General features: G+C 30.8%; 1 protein-coding gene across 1 annotated transcript; it reads right to left on the reverse strand.

Annotated features, from left to right (window-relative positions):
- Positions 1–9574: 9574 nt before the first annotated feature.
- Positions 9575–11014, reverse strand: LOC148569328 (ATP-dependent DNA helicase pfh1-like). The gene is made up of 2 exons (XM_088484993.1): positions 10832–11014; positions 9575–10270 (listed from the first exon to the last, which is right to left on the reverse strand). The coding sequence occupies exons 1-2, from the start codon at positions 11012–11014 to the stop codon at positions 9575–9577; spliced, it is 879 nt and encodes a 292-aa protein (XP_088341119.1).
- Between the last annotated feature and the right edge of the window lie 7372 nt (positions 11015–18386).

Below are 18386 nucleotides of genomic sequence, written 5' to 3' on the forward strand. Positions count from 1 at the left end.
CCGGCCAGTCCAATCCAATTTTGCTAACAATGGTTTCTCTCTCTCTCACACACACACACGAATAAATTGCAAATGTAGATAGAAAAAAGTAACACATTCAAAAAAAAAATATCAATAATAATAAAAGTAATAAAAGTGACTAATTCAGGAGCTGCTTCTATGAACTCAAACAAATACATCATTTAGAGCATAAATTTAAATTAAAAATGATAAAAAAAAATCCTGACTACTAAAAAAAATATCTATCCGTTTACATTTTTTGTATAAAAGACCTATTTTTTGGTACTATTCTTTGTATATTTTCTTTTAGCTAAACACTTCAACATTAAAAAGATATTTTTTCTTGGACTTTTTCTAAAATTATAGCCTTTGAAAAATCTCCTTTACTAAGATATAGAGGAATTACAATGCTCTTTTATAGGAACATTTGTCTTTCCTATATTTGTTAATATATATTTTTATAAGAATGAATATGTATATGTTTCTTTATTCTGCTATATCCTTCTTTACTTTTAGAAAACTTGAATCTACATGTCTATCCTTTAATTGGCTAATAACTTTTACAATTTTACTATCATGCTAGACATTGTCAAAGTCAATACACATAATTTTAAAATAAACGAACAAATCAATAGAAAAAATGGGAATTACAATTAAAATAAGCAATTTAAGTACAAATATATAAATGGAAGCAAATAGGCAATTTAAGTACAATTTTATTCATAAGAGGATAACCTTTTTCCTAGTAAGTAAAACTCACTACATGAATCATGTAATGGCATTTAGAATTTAGCTCATAGTTTACAAAAAAATTTTGTTAACGAACTTTGCACTAAACAAATATTAACTTGAAAACAAAGGAAAGTGTAGACAAAGACAATCTAGAGTAACAGTTTTCCTTCACTTTTCATCTTCTTTGAAAAAAATATGTTCATGTGTTACATTTTCTTTAGCTAAGCTTCGCTCAGATATTTTCCATGCTTGACATAGATCATACTTCTAAAGTTTTTTCCTTCTAAACTGTACACAATTTTGTTTAGTACGTCAAAAAGAAAAAAAAAAGACTTGACAATAATCTAAAATCAGCACATGAAACCCATATATGTGATGAATTAGAAACAAAAAACTCTTTAGGTGTCTCAAAAATATCGACAAATTTAGAAGTTTAGGAACACAATTTCTTGCAACAATACTCTATGCCTCATTTGTTGTCATAAACAGCCAAGCATAAAGCTTAATAAGAATAAAAATCCACAGTTTAATAAGAATACATCTATGGTAAACACTATTAAAACAAAAATAATAAAAAGTTAAAAATTTAGTGAGATAATTATAATTGGATATTTGTCCTAAATCCTTTAATAAAATCACTAAATGAAGCTAAAGAACTAAGAATTATTCATTCAAAGACAAAATTATATACTGATATTTGCACCTGATAAACATCTTTGGTGAGCTCTAACAATTTTGGAAAGCAAAGTATTTTTCAGCAAAATCTTATATAAAATAATCAAAATTAGAAAATTCAATTATGGTTAGATTGAATTAAACTGGGTTAGTGGTATGTCTTTTCATGATGGATGTCAACTAAAGTAATAGTAATATAGACTTCAAAGATTTAAAAAAGCAATAAAATAATTATTTCACTAATTAGAGTATATCAAAGAATTGATTCATGTACATAATTCACATAAAAATTTGTGATCATCACTTAAGATCAACTATCGAATTAATCCCTCCTATTAAGTTTGACTCTGGATCTATTGTAACATTTTCTAAAGTATTTGAAATTGACAACAAATATCCATTAATGTGAAGATAGTATGACTTGCAACTAAACTCATCTTACTAATATGTCTAATGAATTACAATAAAAATAAATGCTACAACTCATAAATAAAATGCTAACTATTCCTACTTTGTAGATTTGGCCAAATAAAGATAAAATTCTGTATTTTAAAGTATATATTTTTAATTATAAACTTATAATAAATTATTGTAGTTACTTAAATTTATTTTAACAAATAATTTGCATTTTATAGCAAAATGAAAAAAAATCTCTATAATTACTTTAACAAATAGTTCATGATCCCGATCATGTTTTTAATAAAATTGTATGCATAAAGGATCTAAAAAACTTCCTTTTATGTGCATCTTTTTTGAAAAATCTTAAAAGCTTCCAATAATAACTATTCTTACGATATTAGCCGTAATTAAGAATATTAATAAAAAAATAACATCTTAGCTCTACAATTGGCCATACTACATTGTTACTGAATGTTTTTTGTCCTTAATACAAGGCATAGCATTTTATACCTAATATTTCTACCTCAAATAAAAATATTGATAAATCTTCATTTAAATGTTAGTTCCAAATTTATACATTGTCAATCTTCTTTTGGATTATTAGTCTCTATTTTTTAATGCTTCAAATGAACATAAACACAAAGAAGGAATGGAAAAGGACAGTTTCATCTAGAAAATTAATATTGAAAAGCTTGAAAAAAATATATTCAAAAGAACATCAAAACATTATTGTGAATCATGAATTACAGAATGCTTACCTAGTACAGTCTTGCGAACCTTATAATTTAAAATTCAAGTCAACCTCATCAAATTCTATGAATCCAATTTCAAATGTTTATCATAAAATAAAACTTACGCAAACCTTAAGACAATATTTTTAAATTTTTTCTAATTTTTCAATAATTTTACCACTCAAAGTGACATAAATGTAGGTTTCTAAAATGAAATGACATTGCAAGAAGAAACTTAGTAATTACAAACTTTGCTTTAATAGCAGAAGTGTAAATAATTTTCAAGTTATGTTGCTTACATTCAATTTTTAACTTTTCCTGTTTTATAGTTTTGCAATAGCTTTCATTACAATAAATTTAAAATAATAATGATCACATTAGACTTTACAATAATGATGCTAACAGTACAATAGATATAACAAATCACAAGAAAGATTAAGAATATGTCCAATTTCTTTACTCTTTTCTACAACCAAGGGCTAATACTACTTTCCACCAAACTTCACAATAAACATGTAATTCCTAATTAGTTCTAAATTTAAAATTTCTTATATAGCATCCTTTTAAACTAAAAAATGCAAAGAACATCCATGTAAGTATGGAGTTACTCAGAGTTTATTAATGCTAATTATTAATTTGAAAATTTTTCATTAAGTCATGTATAAATCAATTTAGCATTTACCAAGAATGATTTCTTGCACTCCTTTGTAATAAGAACTCACCAGAGTCCTAAACCTTGCCTGTCCAGCTACAAAAGACGGATGCTATTTCAAGTCAATTTCCATCTCTTTAATTTAAAATCAACACCTGAGGATATCATGAAGTTGAAAATTATATCATTTCAAAACTTAAATCAAATTGTTTATTAATTTTATAGAGCAGACAATTTATGCGCAATTAGTTAAAGTGGACTCAATCAAAGGGATCTCATCCCCTCTATCAATAATGAACGAATGAATAAAAATATGTAGCCACAGACTTATGACTTTATGTATAAAATTATGAAAATAAATCTATGTGCTAATGCATCAATCCCTCATATGAACTAAATATCTTGAAGAGAACAATATCTAACCAAAAAAAGTCCAAAACTAATTTGAAGTTTAAGAATAAAAGGTTAATAATTCTTACAGCTCCTGGTGATGAAGATCCTTATACACTTTCTCAAGTTATTTCATCTCATCATTATTCCATCCACTTTGGTCTTCCTCAACTGTTTCCTCATATTCACTTTTTTCCTCTTCTTGTTTCTCCTCATCCTCCTCACCATAATTATTGACATCAAAATCACCTTTTCTATATATGCTCCATCTGCATCACCAAAACAACCCGTTCATCAAAAATACAAAATAATGAACCACTATACTTGCACAACACTGTAGAGAGTAAATGAGTAAGCAAACAGCTAATGTAGCCCTCAATCCATGTGAAACCTTAGCACTAAAAGTAACACCAAAAAGCAAGTAATCAAAGAAGCTCTATCTCTATTCGACTTAGCAACTACAAATAGTTCAAGTTGTACAGTCAATGTTCCACTTGCTACTCATAAAAGATAGCATTTTCTATGCTCTAATTTGTTTCAGAATTCAAATTTATTAACATGTGGATCAAAAAACAAAGAACAAATTGGAACAGAAGGTGACATCTTGGACAACAACTCTGTACACTATTTTACAAAGGAAAGAACTAACCTTTATTTGACAAATTTATAAATGGTTATCGATTTACCATTTTCCCCATTACAATATCTCATTTTTTCCCATCTAAACCACACATGCCAACATGCATTAAAGTAATAATTGAAATAATGCTAAAAGGCACCTCTTAAGTCCAAATTTGTGGGTGGTATAATAATCAAAATGCAGGAATCAAGCATATGTCAAAGATGACCAGATAACCACTTCAAAAGTTTTCAATTATTTCGCTGCTATCACGTTCATGCAACACAGGTGCTACACTTAGAACACTCTAGTACACATTATTGTTTCCTTTCCTTCTATTTTTTGTTTTGTTGCATTTGGATCTTCTCATGCTATTGTGTTTTCATGTTGGTGGTCATGTTTTAATCCTGGCCATTGATTAAAATTAAATGTTTATCTTTTAATGGTAGAGATTGAAACACAACTTAAAACATGAGAAGATCTGAATCTTTTTGCATCATCCTAACACAGAGAAAGCATAATTTCTTAAAGAAGAGACAATACTATCTCCTCTTTAAAAAGAGGGAGAAACTTAGAAAATCCAATTTTATTATTTATTTATAATGAAGAATTACCTTCAATGTACTTCTTTTGTCAATAAAATTCATTGATTCATCGTCCTGTAAATTGGAAACATAAAACAAAACCCCTCAATTAAGTTTATAGAAAAACAAAAGAGAACAGATAGTATGAATTGCTCAGGTTTTATGCTTTTGTTAAATAAACATGAAATAGTAAACTTTTTTATTTGCACAGTTAAGTCAACCATTTTGATTAAACAGAAAAAAAATAGATGTACTCAAAAATTTATGGTGCTTCAATTCATTGAATAAAGACTGGTACCTGAAGACCTCTAACTTACTATCAGTTGAAGCTCCATTTCAGAAGTGAAAAATACATAATGTTAGGCAAGTAAATATTCAAACAATTTAGTTGCTAATTACCTTAGTCATGTATTTCCACGGATACTGCAGTACTTTTAGTGATTACCCAATATTCCAAACAACCACAACTATAGAAAAATGTTTCAAATTGGGAAAACATAAAGATAAGTTAATAAATTTGTCACAAACCCATATTTAAAGAATCTAAGTGATACCACAAACAACAAATTCAACCTTACTTCATGAACAATCTTTAACAATGAAACTAAGGATTCCTTCCTTAAAAAGTACAACTATACCCGACTTTCCACGTTTTTCGGGAATCTGAAATTTAAGTCATACCAATATCATAATAATTAATAAGAATGAGAACCACCTGAACTTCTAATTGAGACAATAATTAGTAGATCTCATAATCAATTTCAAGATTCTTCTTATATATCAGTAATTACTTATTTCTTTTTTACCCAACAAAAGAAAGAAAGAAAGAACTTGAAGGAATTTGATATAACGATCAAACCTAAAGGGAATACTGCGGAGCTTCGTTTACTGTGGATCTGAATCCTTTTGCATCTTCCTAGCATAGAGAAAACATCATTTTTTAAGGGAGAGACATTACTATGTCCTCTTTAAAAAGAGGGAGAAACTTAGAAGATCCAATTTTATTATTTATTTATAATGAAGAATTACCTTCAATGTACTTCTTTTGGAAGTAAAATTCATCGAATTCATCATCACCTGTAAATTGGAAACATAAAACAAAACCCCTCAATTAAGTTTATAGAAAAACAAAAGAGTACAGGTAGTATGAATTGCTCATGTTTAATGCTTTTGTTAAGTAATATTGAAATAGTAAACGTTTCTATTTGCACGGTTAAGTAAACCATTTTGATTAAACAGAAAAAAAAATACATGTACTCAAAATATATATGGTGCTTCAATTCATTGAATAAAGACTGGTAACGGAAGACCTCTAACTTACTATCAGTTGAAGCTCCATTTCAGAAGTAACAATACATAATGTTAGAAAAGTAAATATTCAAACAATTTAGTTGCTAATTACCTTAGTCCTGTATTTCCACAGATACTGCAGTACTTTTAGTGATTACCCAATATTCCAAAACAACCACAACTATATATAAAAATGTTTCAAATTGGGATAATATAAAGATAAGTTAATAAATTTGTCACAGACTCATATTTAAATGATCCAAGTGATACCACAAACAACAAATTCAACCTTACTTCATGAACAATCTTTAACAATGAAACCAAGGATTCCTTCCTTTAAAAGTACAACTATACCATACTTTCCACGTTTAGCGGCAATCTAAAATTTAAGCTATACCAATATCATAATAATTAATAAAAATAAGAACCACGTGAACTTTTAATTGAGACAATAATTAGTAGATCTCATAATCAATTTCAACATTCTTCTCATATCATATATCAGCAATTACTGATTTCTTTTTTACCTAAAAAAGAAAGAAAGAATCAACCTGAAGGAATTTGATGTAATGATCGAGGCGCTTGAGTTTTGCAAGAATCTTATGCTTACCTGTGAATTATAGAACCATTTCTGACAACGCTTTAAGTTGCAACTCATTTGAATATGTCCGAAATCCTAAACAAAAACAAAACAAAAAAAATTGAATACTTGAAATAATCCGCAAAAGAAAAGAACTCAAATATTGAAACCTGAAGCCCAATAGTGTTAATCCCACCTTAGAATAAATAACTAACAGTAAAAACAGTATGCATTTGGAGGAAAAAGAAGAGTATGGAAGAATCTTTTCATGCTTTGAAGCGCGTGACATGCAGCAGATTCCAACGCCATTCCACTTTTCCGATAGCCACTTCTCCAATCTCTGTTTATTGCTGCGGTGGGACGTTCTTGAATATCCTTGTTCTTCCCCATCCTGCTTCCTCCATCTCTAGGTTGCCTCTTACTTCTCTGGACTTCCGAAATATCCCTTCCCATTTAGTACATTTAAGATAAACTCCAAATCTTCAGCTACAACCTCAACCCTATTGGTTGCTGGGATACCCTCCGCTGCTCTATTCACCTTGTGCTCATAGTCTCTGCTGCTAAACCTTCTTTTTCATCTGGGTTCACTAAGTGCTTTCTCCTTCGACACGCAGCTTTCCCTCACTGCCATAGACAAAGACATTTGCAACTTCCAACTCTATTTTGATGAACGGGACTGCCCAGCCGATCATGGTGACTTGAAACACAATTTCCAGCTGGTGACATGAAGAGAAAAAATGAGGAGGAAGAGGAGGATAAGAGGATGTGGGGGTGGTGGGAATGGTGAGATCACGAAAAAAATTAAGTTTCTTAATTTTTTTTAGCTTTTTAATTTTCAGTCGATAAAAGTCAAAAGGAAGAAAGCAATTTGATTTCCAGAAGGGATTTGTGCGGGAAAATTCCCGCTTCGCCGCACTGGAGTCTGGAGGGAAGTTTATTTTTTGCCTGCGACGTGTCGATCTGGAGAGAGTTTAGTTTTGGTGGGAATACTGTGGTGCTTCGTTTAGTGGACTACTTAACCTTTATATATTAGATAGATAAGGTGTGAAATTAAAGAGAACACACAAAGAAAAGAGTCATTGAATGTTTTAGTTGTGTTGTACTATCTACTATGTACTTCCTTCTAATTAAAAATGCAAGGTTCCAAAAATGGTGTAAAGAATAAAAGAAACACAATAAACAAAAGAAATATAAAAGATAGGAAGATGATAGAAATTGACACAGTCATTTAGATCTATGCTCTAATGAAAAATTGGAGAAAAATATGAGTATGAATATCCACTGCTTTGTTAAGTAACATTTTTTCATTTTTGCATCAAGTTGGAATATAAATACACAGAAAGATTATAATTTAACAGAAATTTAAAATATTTGAAAGCAATCCAACCAAGACAGCATAAAATGAAAGAAATCATGTTAATAGGATTTGAAAAGAGTTTAATATACTAAATAAAGATTTATTTGTCAGAGCACAATATGGTTTTTGTTCATGTTTCCTATTCTTAAAGCAGAAAAGTGCAACATACATTGAAAGGAACAGTTTTAAACTTGTTCAAGTAATTAAAAGAGGAAAAAATATTAAAAAGTAAATTTCCTAATGCTGAAAGAGAATTTTTCCTTGTTTAATGATGGTAATTGTAGGTTTGTCGTTATGGACCTGCATAGATTGCTGAGAAAATATAAGTAAATTTGTTTTAATCAACTAACAGATGCACATGCATGTTAAATGATACAAATAGAATACTGTTTTAGTAGTTTATTTTAAATTAGTATATTATTGTAATTGGGACTTTTATGAAAATTTAAAGTATATTGGAAGTGAAGTTTAGCAACATGGAATATTGATTATGGCAAAGAAGGTAAGGCAGATAATACTTGATTTCAAACATTATGCATCATGAGAAATCAGGATATTAATGAGGTAAATTGAAATATTAAAAGACGGGAGCATTGTTTCTTTTTTTTATAAAGAGTACTTCATACCGTTAGAATGTGATTAAAAAGAAAAGTTACCCATTTCAAAGCAAAATAACATTTTGGGGTAGATGACTTATCCTTTCAAATTGTCTGTGTTAGCATGCATGGGGAGGCATGATTGAGGAGTTGTAGAAAAATATAATTTTTTAAGTCACATAGTTGCGATAGGAATATAATAGCAATTTTAACAGTAATAGCAAAATTTTAATCATAATGGTAGAGTAGTGCATACCGGTATCATTTGAGAGATTTCTAAAAACTTCTTGGTATACCACATTTTGTGTTTCGGTTGAGTTGTTGGATTCCTCATGGGATATTACAATTTTTAATCCACTTTTGTTGGTAACTCGTGAAATTGCCACATAAAGTTGTCCATGCGTGAACAATGGTTGTTTAAGAAGTAATCCTACATGATTCAAAGAATGTCCTTGACTCTAGTTTATTGTGATGGCATATGAAAGCATCAAGAAAAATTGTCTGCGTTGGAACTTAAAAGGTAATCTTGCATCAGATGGGGTTAGAGTCATTCTTGGTATGAAAACTTTTTCACCAATATTATTGTCTGACAAAACTTCTGCTTTGATAACTTTATTTCCAAGTCTTGTGACAATCAATCTAGTTCCATTGCAAAGACCCGCTGAATGATCAATATTTCGTATAAGCATCACAGGACAACCTTTTTTAAGTTGTAGCTCATGACTGGGGAGGCCGGATGATTTAATGGTTGCCAAAAATTCCGGTGTGAGTATGCTTTCAAACGTGTTGTTAGCTCCGTCTTTAAAGCACGCTGAGTTAGAACTCACATATGTTTTCATTTCATTCCCATTTAAAGAGAGCATGTAATTATTGACCTCTTCAACAACATTAATGGTAGGGGCTAAATCAGCTCGACCTTGGAGATGTAATGGATTGCAAACATTATTTAAGTAATCAGCATAAATAGCTCTAATTAACATTGATACTGCAACCATCATCCGAGTCTCCTAGTTTACCATCTTCTATGGCAAGAATCCAATTTGCAAATTCTTTCAATTCCTTAACACTATGATCCTCATGCATAGAGTTTAAATGCATATTTTGAGTCAATTTTAAAATTTGACATTGTTCCCACAAATATGATGAGTTAATTGATGCATCAACAATGTCTTGTCTAGAACCCTTTGTTATGACTGGAAGAATCTGCCTGAAATCCCCTCCTAAGACAACTGTTTTTCCTCCAAACGGTAAGTGCAAACTTGCATCATTGGTATGACGCAATAAGTCCCTTATTGTTCTATCCAGTGCCTCAAAACAAAATCGATTCATCATAGGAGCTTCATCCCAAATAATAAGTTTCGTTATTGAAATTAATCCAGCCAATGGACTTCCTTGTTTGATGTTGCACGTAGCACATTCATCTGGAGTAAGAGGAATTGCAAATCTAGAATGTGCAGTTCTTCCACCAAGTAACAAAAGCGATGCTATTCCACTTGAAGCAACCGTTAACACGATTTCACCTTTTGATCTAAGAGCAGCGGAAAGAGTTTTCCAAACAAAAGTTTTTCCTGTTCCTCCATAACCGTGTAAGAAGAATACCCCACCGGAATTTGATGTGACAGCTGCTATTATTTTGTCATAAACATGCTTTTGGTCTGTATTCATCTGTGATAGAAATTGCTTGTGTTGTTTAGCTAAGCTAACAGTGCACGATCATAACGAAGCTCATCTAATATTAACTTGTTCTGAGAGGCTTGCTCCATTGTGAACTGAGTGTCATCTACATCAGGAAATGGCATTGTTGGAAATTCTCAGAGTGACTTTCCATTTCTATTAAGAATTTTCTCAATGTCAAGAAGAGTAAGTTGCAACAATTCAGCTTCTGATAAAACCAAATCTACATGATGAAAATCAATTGTACGTATGTAAGAAACTATAAGGGTAAGTATGTAAACTTTTTGTTGTTGATATTGAGTAATTAAAAACTTTTAGGCCACAATATGAAAGGAAATTTGAAAAAATGAATAAATATCCATTTAAAATTAATCTTAGGATATGTAAAATAAATCAAAAACCGAAAAAGAGAGGATGGGAGTGAACCTGGTAGGCAAAACATGTTTCTATGATCATGTTGTATTCCATCTGATAGGAGACTCCAGCATTTTTGCCAAACTACTTCTGGTCTAATCATTGAATGTGTCCATAGTAGTGTGACAAATAGCTTACGCAAATAATATCCAGAACCCCAATGACTTGCTTCTTCAATAGCATCAATATATTATTATATTCCCGATCATCATCCAATAAACCTCGGGCATAACATGCATCTCGAAATGATGAATATACAACATTGTTATAGGTTCTAAGATCTTTATAACTTTTGGGGCCTTTTACAATGTTCAATAACATTCTTAGGTAGTATAATTCTCCAGATGATGGGGGAACAAAGAATAATCTCCCAATAATAGAATAGCTTTTCTTGGCTCCCAAATCCTAAGAGATGGCTTCCAAACAAATTTTGTTGGAAAATCATTGTAAGTTAATTCCCTTGCAACAGCATATTCTTTGTTAGCTTTAAACCAAGCCACAAACATTGATTCTCTGACAGTTGCTTTATCAACAATAGTTTGCAATGCATTATCATCCTAAAAAAGAATTGTATGTTCATCAGGCAAGTGAAAACTTAATCGTTCAACTGATGGTCTTCTATAGTGGATGTCAAATGCAAATATCATCCAAGTAGATTCACATGGAGAAACGTATCGACAATCATAAAATATTTTAACTTCATCAACAGCAGTGGCTGAAGTTTCATCTCTTCTTTTTGAATAGAAAGAAGCTGTAATGCGATCAGTTCCCTTGTTGACATACTTAAATAAGTATTTGATTGACCTTGATTGATTGCACCACTCGACATTTATATGGGCACCATACCTTAAGAGAAGAAATCTATTGTGTGGCACAACATAACGATTATCCAAATCAATGCCAAACACCTCGATTGTACGACCATTGCTATGACGTCTGTAACTTGTATATCCGTCTTGATCGATAGTACTGTTCTGAACAAACTTTTTTGGGAAATGACGAATGCAGCGGCCGTTTTCCATGCAGGGTGAGTTTTTCCTTGCTGATCCACATAGACCATGCATCATTGAACTCTTTACAGCCTGATAATATTCATGATCAGTTGTTGGATCTGGAATCTCTGCAGAGATGATTTTATCAATGTCATCTGGAGTAGGAAACTTGTGTTCTGGTGCAAGGAATAAAAGTATATGAGCATGCGGTAATCCTCATTTTTGAAACTCAATTGTGTAAATCACTGAAAAAAATTTCCATTCAATTCGTTAGAATATGTGTAATTGTTGAAAGAACAAAATGTAGTAGAAATTACAGTGTAAGAGATTACCTGCTCGTGATCTACCAAATATATTGTTCTTGTCGATATCTCTAATGAGCTTTTCCAATTTCAGTTTGAACATTCTGTAATCTATATCAGGTCGATCTTCTGCTTTCAATTTGTTATCTTTGCAATAATCTGCAATCTCCTTCCATTGTGGGTTGCAAGTGAAGGTTATGAACAAATTTGGATATCCGATTGCTCTACATATTGCCATTGCATCTTGATATTTTGAATTGTATATCTTGGACCTCCGGTGAAGCTTGCTGGTAGAACAATTCGCTTGCCAAGTGTAGATGCCTGTGTTTCACCGTTAAGAACTGCATCTTTTAGGCCTTTATAAATCTCAGCTCTAAACTGTTTTTACTTGAAGTATACATATTTCAATCTAGCAGCTTCGATCATTGAGAACGCATCACCTATAAGCTGCTGGAAAAGTCGTCGAGAGTAAATCAGAACACCTTCACACCAAGGTCTGTGTATGCGAAAAAGTCTCTCATGCTGATAAATCCTGGTTCACTTGTCATATTCTTAGGTAGTCTGTTCAATGGAATCTTTTCTCTCCAACCGTCCTCCCCAAATGGAAAAAGGAGTGGATACTGCAGACACAAGTATGCAGGATTCAATTCAGATATCCATTTAAGTATTCCAGATTTTGTTTCAATTACAATATCTCTTTCTTTGGTGTGTCCATCAAAATCACCCACAAATAAACTTGCGACTTCACTAACAGAGGGTAGATTGTACCGTCTTCCATCTCTACCTCTTTTACCAAACAGTCGAAGTTTGATATCTGTTTGTGGATTAGTTCTAACCATTTCTCTTAGCATATGGAATGATTTTGCAAGAACATTATGTATATCTAGCACGTTGATTAGATCAGAAACTATCTCGACATTCAACGGGTTTGACTTTTCGCTTGAGCTGCAATTAACATGACAGTTGTGATTAATATTTTAAATACTTTGCAGCAATGAAAAGATGGAAATTTAGGGATTAAGATTCAATACTAACCTCACAACTGATGTTCGATTATTTATCTCATTTTTCGTGTCATAAATGTAAAGTTGAGCAAATTTTGCAGTGCTTCCTTCTATTGGTAGTAAACTGCCCATGAGATGATAATTTTGGCCGTGTAAGATGAACGTGGGGGGTGCTCGGCCTTGGTTAATTGATTTATCTACTTTGCCACCAAACGAAGTAAATGCAAACATACTATTGTATGTTCGAGTGTTTTTTTTGGAAATGGGTTGCCTTAGCACTATTACCAAAGAATAGATCATTAAGTGCGTTGGGCAGTTGTTGTAAAAAAGGAAATTGAACTTGACTTTGGCGACAACATAACGTAAACTTTGGATTAACAGTATTAAAGTGTTTGTCGATACGCTCTTCATACCAGAAATTGGAACCACAATGCTGACACTGATATGTTGGGTTCCCAAAGTCTAGATAAGCTAGAGCTGAAATATTATAGTCATGAGTTATCATGTATGTTAGTTAAAGAAGGAAATAAGTAAATCTGCTAAAGTTTTACCTGCCGGAATCACATTTGTAGTATTATTATTCTCATCCAATTGCTCTGATTTATATAGATTGGTGTTAGGGTTGTGTATTATTTATACGGATGGAAAATGAGAAATGATTTCTTTATAGATATCGATGAATTGAAACTAACCTTCATCAGGGAGTTGGTTTGATAGTTGCAAATGATTAATATTGTTATCCTCATCCTCTATATCTGCAAAAACATTCATACAATACCGTTACTTGTTTGTTCTGAAAGGTAGTAAGTTAATTTAATAGATACAAAGACTTTTGATAAATACCTCCTTCTTGTCGACTGTGGGGAACACTTCCAGAATCAAAGTTATCAACATGTATGAGTCCGCTTAAGTTACATGAATATTGCACATCTGTCCAAAGAATAGAAATCACAAATGACCTTATGAAAATAATCCAGTCCTTCTCTTTTGACAGAAGAATTTGTATGTTTAGAAAGTTTAGTTATAAAGGCTAATTATTGTTTATCAACTGGATTAAGCGATGATTTTAGGAGGAGAGCTATATTGAATTTTAGGAAGGGGCAAAAAATTAAGTTTGTAATAAAAGAAGAGTAAAATCAAAATTTTAAAGAAGACTAAACTAAAATTTATATACAATTTATGAAAAAAATTTGAAGGGGGGTGTTTCATTGCCTCGCCTAGATGATTACATAAAATCTTAAGATACGTAGGAGAACATGTGGAAACACTGACTTCATGTAGTTATGCACTAAAAAGGAATCATAACTGCTAATAAAAAAAGATATATATCCATTTACATCTTTTTTGTATAGAAGACTCATCTTTTGACTGTATTTTTTATATACTATTCTCTGATGTCATCTACTACAGCAGCTAAACAATTTGACTTTAAAAAGATATTTTTCTTTAGACTTTCTCCAAAATTTTGGCTTTTGAAAAAATGCTCTTTTTTAGGAATGCTTTTGTCTTTTCTGTATTTGTTAATATATATTTCCATAAGAACAAATAAAAAACTATCCTTTCATTCTACTATATCCTTCTTTGCTTTTAGAAAACTTAAATTCATGCATCTATTCTACAATTAGCTAATAATTTTCGCTGTAATATATTGAACATAAAACAAAGTCAATACACACAATTTTGCAATAACTTTTGTATCCAATGTTAGCCAGAATAAATGAAAAAAATCAATAAAAAAATGAAAATAAGAAAATTTGAAATCGTATTTTTTTTAAAATAAGCCATCAAACAAAAGTAGACAATTTAAGTATAATATTATTTATAACAACATAACATTTTTTAAGTATATAAAACTCACAGTGCTAAATAATGTAATGGCATTTAAGATTTAGCTTTAATTTAGTGAGACATTCAAGTTAGCAATACAATGATACAATCTTGTGTATATCCTACTGGATGTGCATCAAAATTTATTCTTGTTTCCAAGCATAGCCTGAATTGTTTGCTCAAACAAAGATTAAGTCTATTCAAGATCATTAATATTTAATGTGGCTTAATGGCAACCATGATGACTAGTAACTGCCAATGCTTTCTCTTCTACTCCAGCTCCTCCCAGCAAGTATTGCTATTATTAAATGCATTCTAGGACAACATCTTCTACTCCAGCTCCAAGATGCTCATGAAACAGATGCAACAGTTCTGCAAAAGTCATCAGAATATTATTAGCAAAACTTAAAACTATTCAAAGAGAACTTAAAACTATATACATCATCTAACTTCTGAAGCCATTAAAGTGCTGCCTCAAGACATGTTACTTAATATTAATATAACATACCAAAAAAATATTGTTACTAATTTAAAGTATTAAGTAATTAAAGATAGACATAGCAACCTTTTCTAGTAGATGTAAGCACAGAGTGAACAAATGCACAATTTATAGTTAGTCTAAAATAAATATAAAGAAAGGTGAGTTACCGTGTGGATTGGAGCTTCACATCCTCCTTCAATAAGCTGCATTTACATAAAAAGCCATTACAATAGGACATAAATTTCTATTTTAATAGGACATAAATTAAATCAGTATGGCAAAGATATATCAGATGACTAAAACTTGAATCCACCAACTGGTCCTACTTGAAGAGCACCTTGAGTAACATCGTCCATCAGCCCTGGTCCAGCCCCTGACCATGAAGTGCAATCCAAAAGATTTGCAATCTGCATAGCACACATACAAAACAGTAAATAACTATTATTTTCTTCTATAGAAAAAGATTTTATCAGAAAGAGAAATGAAAGAGATGAGACATCGTCATATAAATACAAATTAAGATATACAAATAGATATATTCCTACAACTAATATAACTATTCTACATAGCCCACCAAATTTGTTGCATAGTTCTAGGTGTTTCTTATGCGGTTGAGCCAAAATATTCACAGCCACATAGATACCTAAAGAAAGAATATGGCAAGTTTCAATGATAGTACCTAAGAAAGAAACAGGCTACGAATTTATAGATTTATGTAATCTATAACACTTAAATACATGAGCTTAATGATAGATTTGCAGAAGTACTATTGGAAATATCCACAACAAACTTATGAACTCATGTGACCTCAAGTTGTTGTGAAGATTTGGTTTCAAAAATCTCTATTATTGCTCCAGACATTTGGATTAAGAGAAATAGGCATAAAATACACATACAATGAAGCATATTTGGACACGAATGTTTTTTATTCATCTTGATCAATCATTCCATTATCTTTTGTATTAGCATCACTAAAGGTGCCTGGAGTAAAATATATACAATTTTAGAAACATTAATTTCAAAGAGCACTTGAAAGGTAGTAAATAAGGGAAGAAATCTTAAGAACTTTATTTAGATGCAAAACAAAAAAACAAAGAAAAGAGAGGAAATAATAACTTTAAAGATCAATCACAATAACATATATTAATCATGCAACAGAGAACATCCTTATGCTGAAAATGTTTTCACATTAAGACAGAGCATTAAGAGAAAATAGATGAAGCAGGTCCCAAGGTTGTCAAACTCGCGAGTCTAGGTAAACTCGTGGAGCTGACCTAGACTCGACTCGTAAACTCGACTCGTAGACTCGTACGAGTTTACCTGTTATAAATTTTTTATAAAAAATATATATATCATGTATAATATATATATTTACTCAAATATAGGCACTCAAACTTAACAATTTTAACATAATAAATTAACATAATACTACAATTATAACAAGTACTCTAGATCACACATTCAAATCCTTCACAAATCACAAATATGCATCTAGTTCAACATAAAACACACAATCACACAATCAAAACTTCATATAACACAACCAAAAAACAAAAAAAAATAACAAAGCAACAATTAAATGTTCTAATAAAATAAAAGACTAAAACTGAAATCCTCCAACATCTTCATCTTCCATGGCATCAACATCATCACCTTCACCATCTTCATCAGATATTTTGTATTTTTGTCCCTAAATCAACATTCAGATTCAGTTGCAAAGTTATCAAAGTTGATAAAATGAATAAATGATAAATAACAAATTCAGATTTCAGGATTCAATTGCCAAGTTATCCACTAGTCCACTATCAAAGTTGATAAATTTATAACCAACACAGCTATTAAAAACAAACTAAACTACAAATTAAATATAATACAATTGATGTTAGCTGAAACTATCTCATTTCTTTTAAGTATTGTAATATAATACAATTCATGTTAGCTTCCTTCCAATCATTAACTATCTACCAACAATTGATGCTTATATGGATTAGCATCTGCATCTATGTGAGGCATGTGCACTGACAACCTGCAATACAAGCATAGCTTAGCATATCAATTCACAAGAAAAAAGAAAAGAGAAACTTCAAAAATAAATAAATTCCATAACAGAAGGAACAAAGTCATATAAAACTTGGTATATTTTTAAGGTAGAAACTTATAAACAGTTATTTTTATGTGAAATTAATAATTGAGAATCAGTAAATAAAAATTTAGTTAAACTTGTCAAATTATCTAACAATTCTTAGTTATGAATTTTATATGAAAATAAATGCACGTGAGCCTTCATATTTTAGTATGCTTTTGTAAAACTGATTCTACATAGAATCAGTTATATGAGTTACACAAACATGCTTTGATTGGGAATGAGTAATGACAAGTAAAAAGATTGAGCAACTGTACTTAAAGCAAACTGGCATCTAAACTCTAAACACGAATCTATGCATCCTCCAAATAAAGTTCTTCTTTCCACCTCATTTTCCATAAAAGCAAAGCAAATTCAGCAACTAGAAGCATGATGAGTGCAATGATAAGGAATATGAGACAAACATTATCTAAGAACTCAACCAATTGGATTTGGAAGGACCATTGTGCAAGCACAGTCAAATTTGCACACCCCAACAAGGTTAAGAGCTAATAAACAAGTTAAAATATTGAAAAGCTCAAAGCTTTCAAAATCATGAGCCAACTTTACAACATGGACATCGAAAAACAAGTAACAAAATACAAATTACAAGAAGCAGCTATTAAAAACAAACTAAACTAACCCTAACATTTCAGAATTTCAGTATTTCAGTTTCAGATATTCAAATTCTTCAACAAAAAATAACTAATTAAATAACTAACAGTCTAAGTATCTAACACTAATTAAACTATTAAAGCATCAGTTTAATTTTTGATACATTATTAACTTATTAAAGCATGTTTAATTTTTTTTTCCATCAAATTTCAATAACCAATTTCATTATTCATCACACCATATAACCAGAATTTAAACTAAAAAATTAAACTATTAATATCAGAAGTCAGAACCAAAATGGCAAAACCGATGAAAGCTCAGGCAGAACCGAAATTATTGATATTTAAATT

Source organism: Arachis ipaensis, chromosome B4, assembly GCF_059453495.1.
Source record: "Arachis ipaensis isolate K30076 ecotype BB chromosome B4, ASM5945349v1, whole genome shotgun sequence".
NCBI lineage: Eukaryota > Viridiplantae > Streptophyta > Magnoliopsida > Fabales > Fabaceae > Arachis > Arachis ipaensis.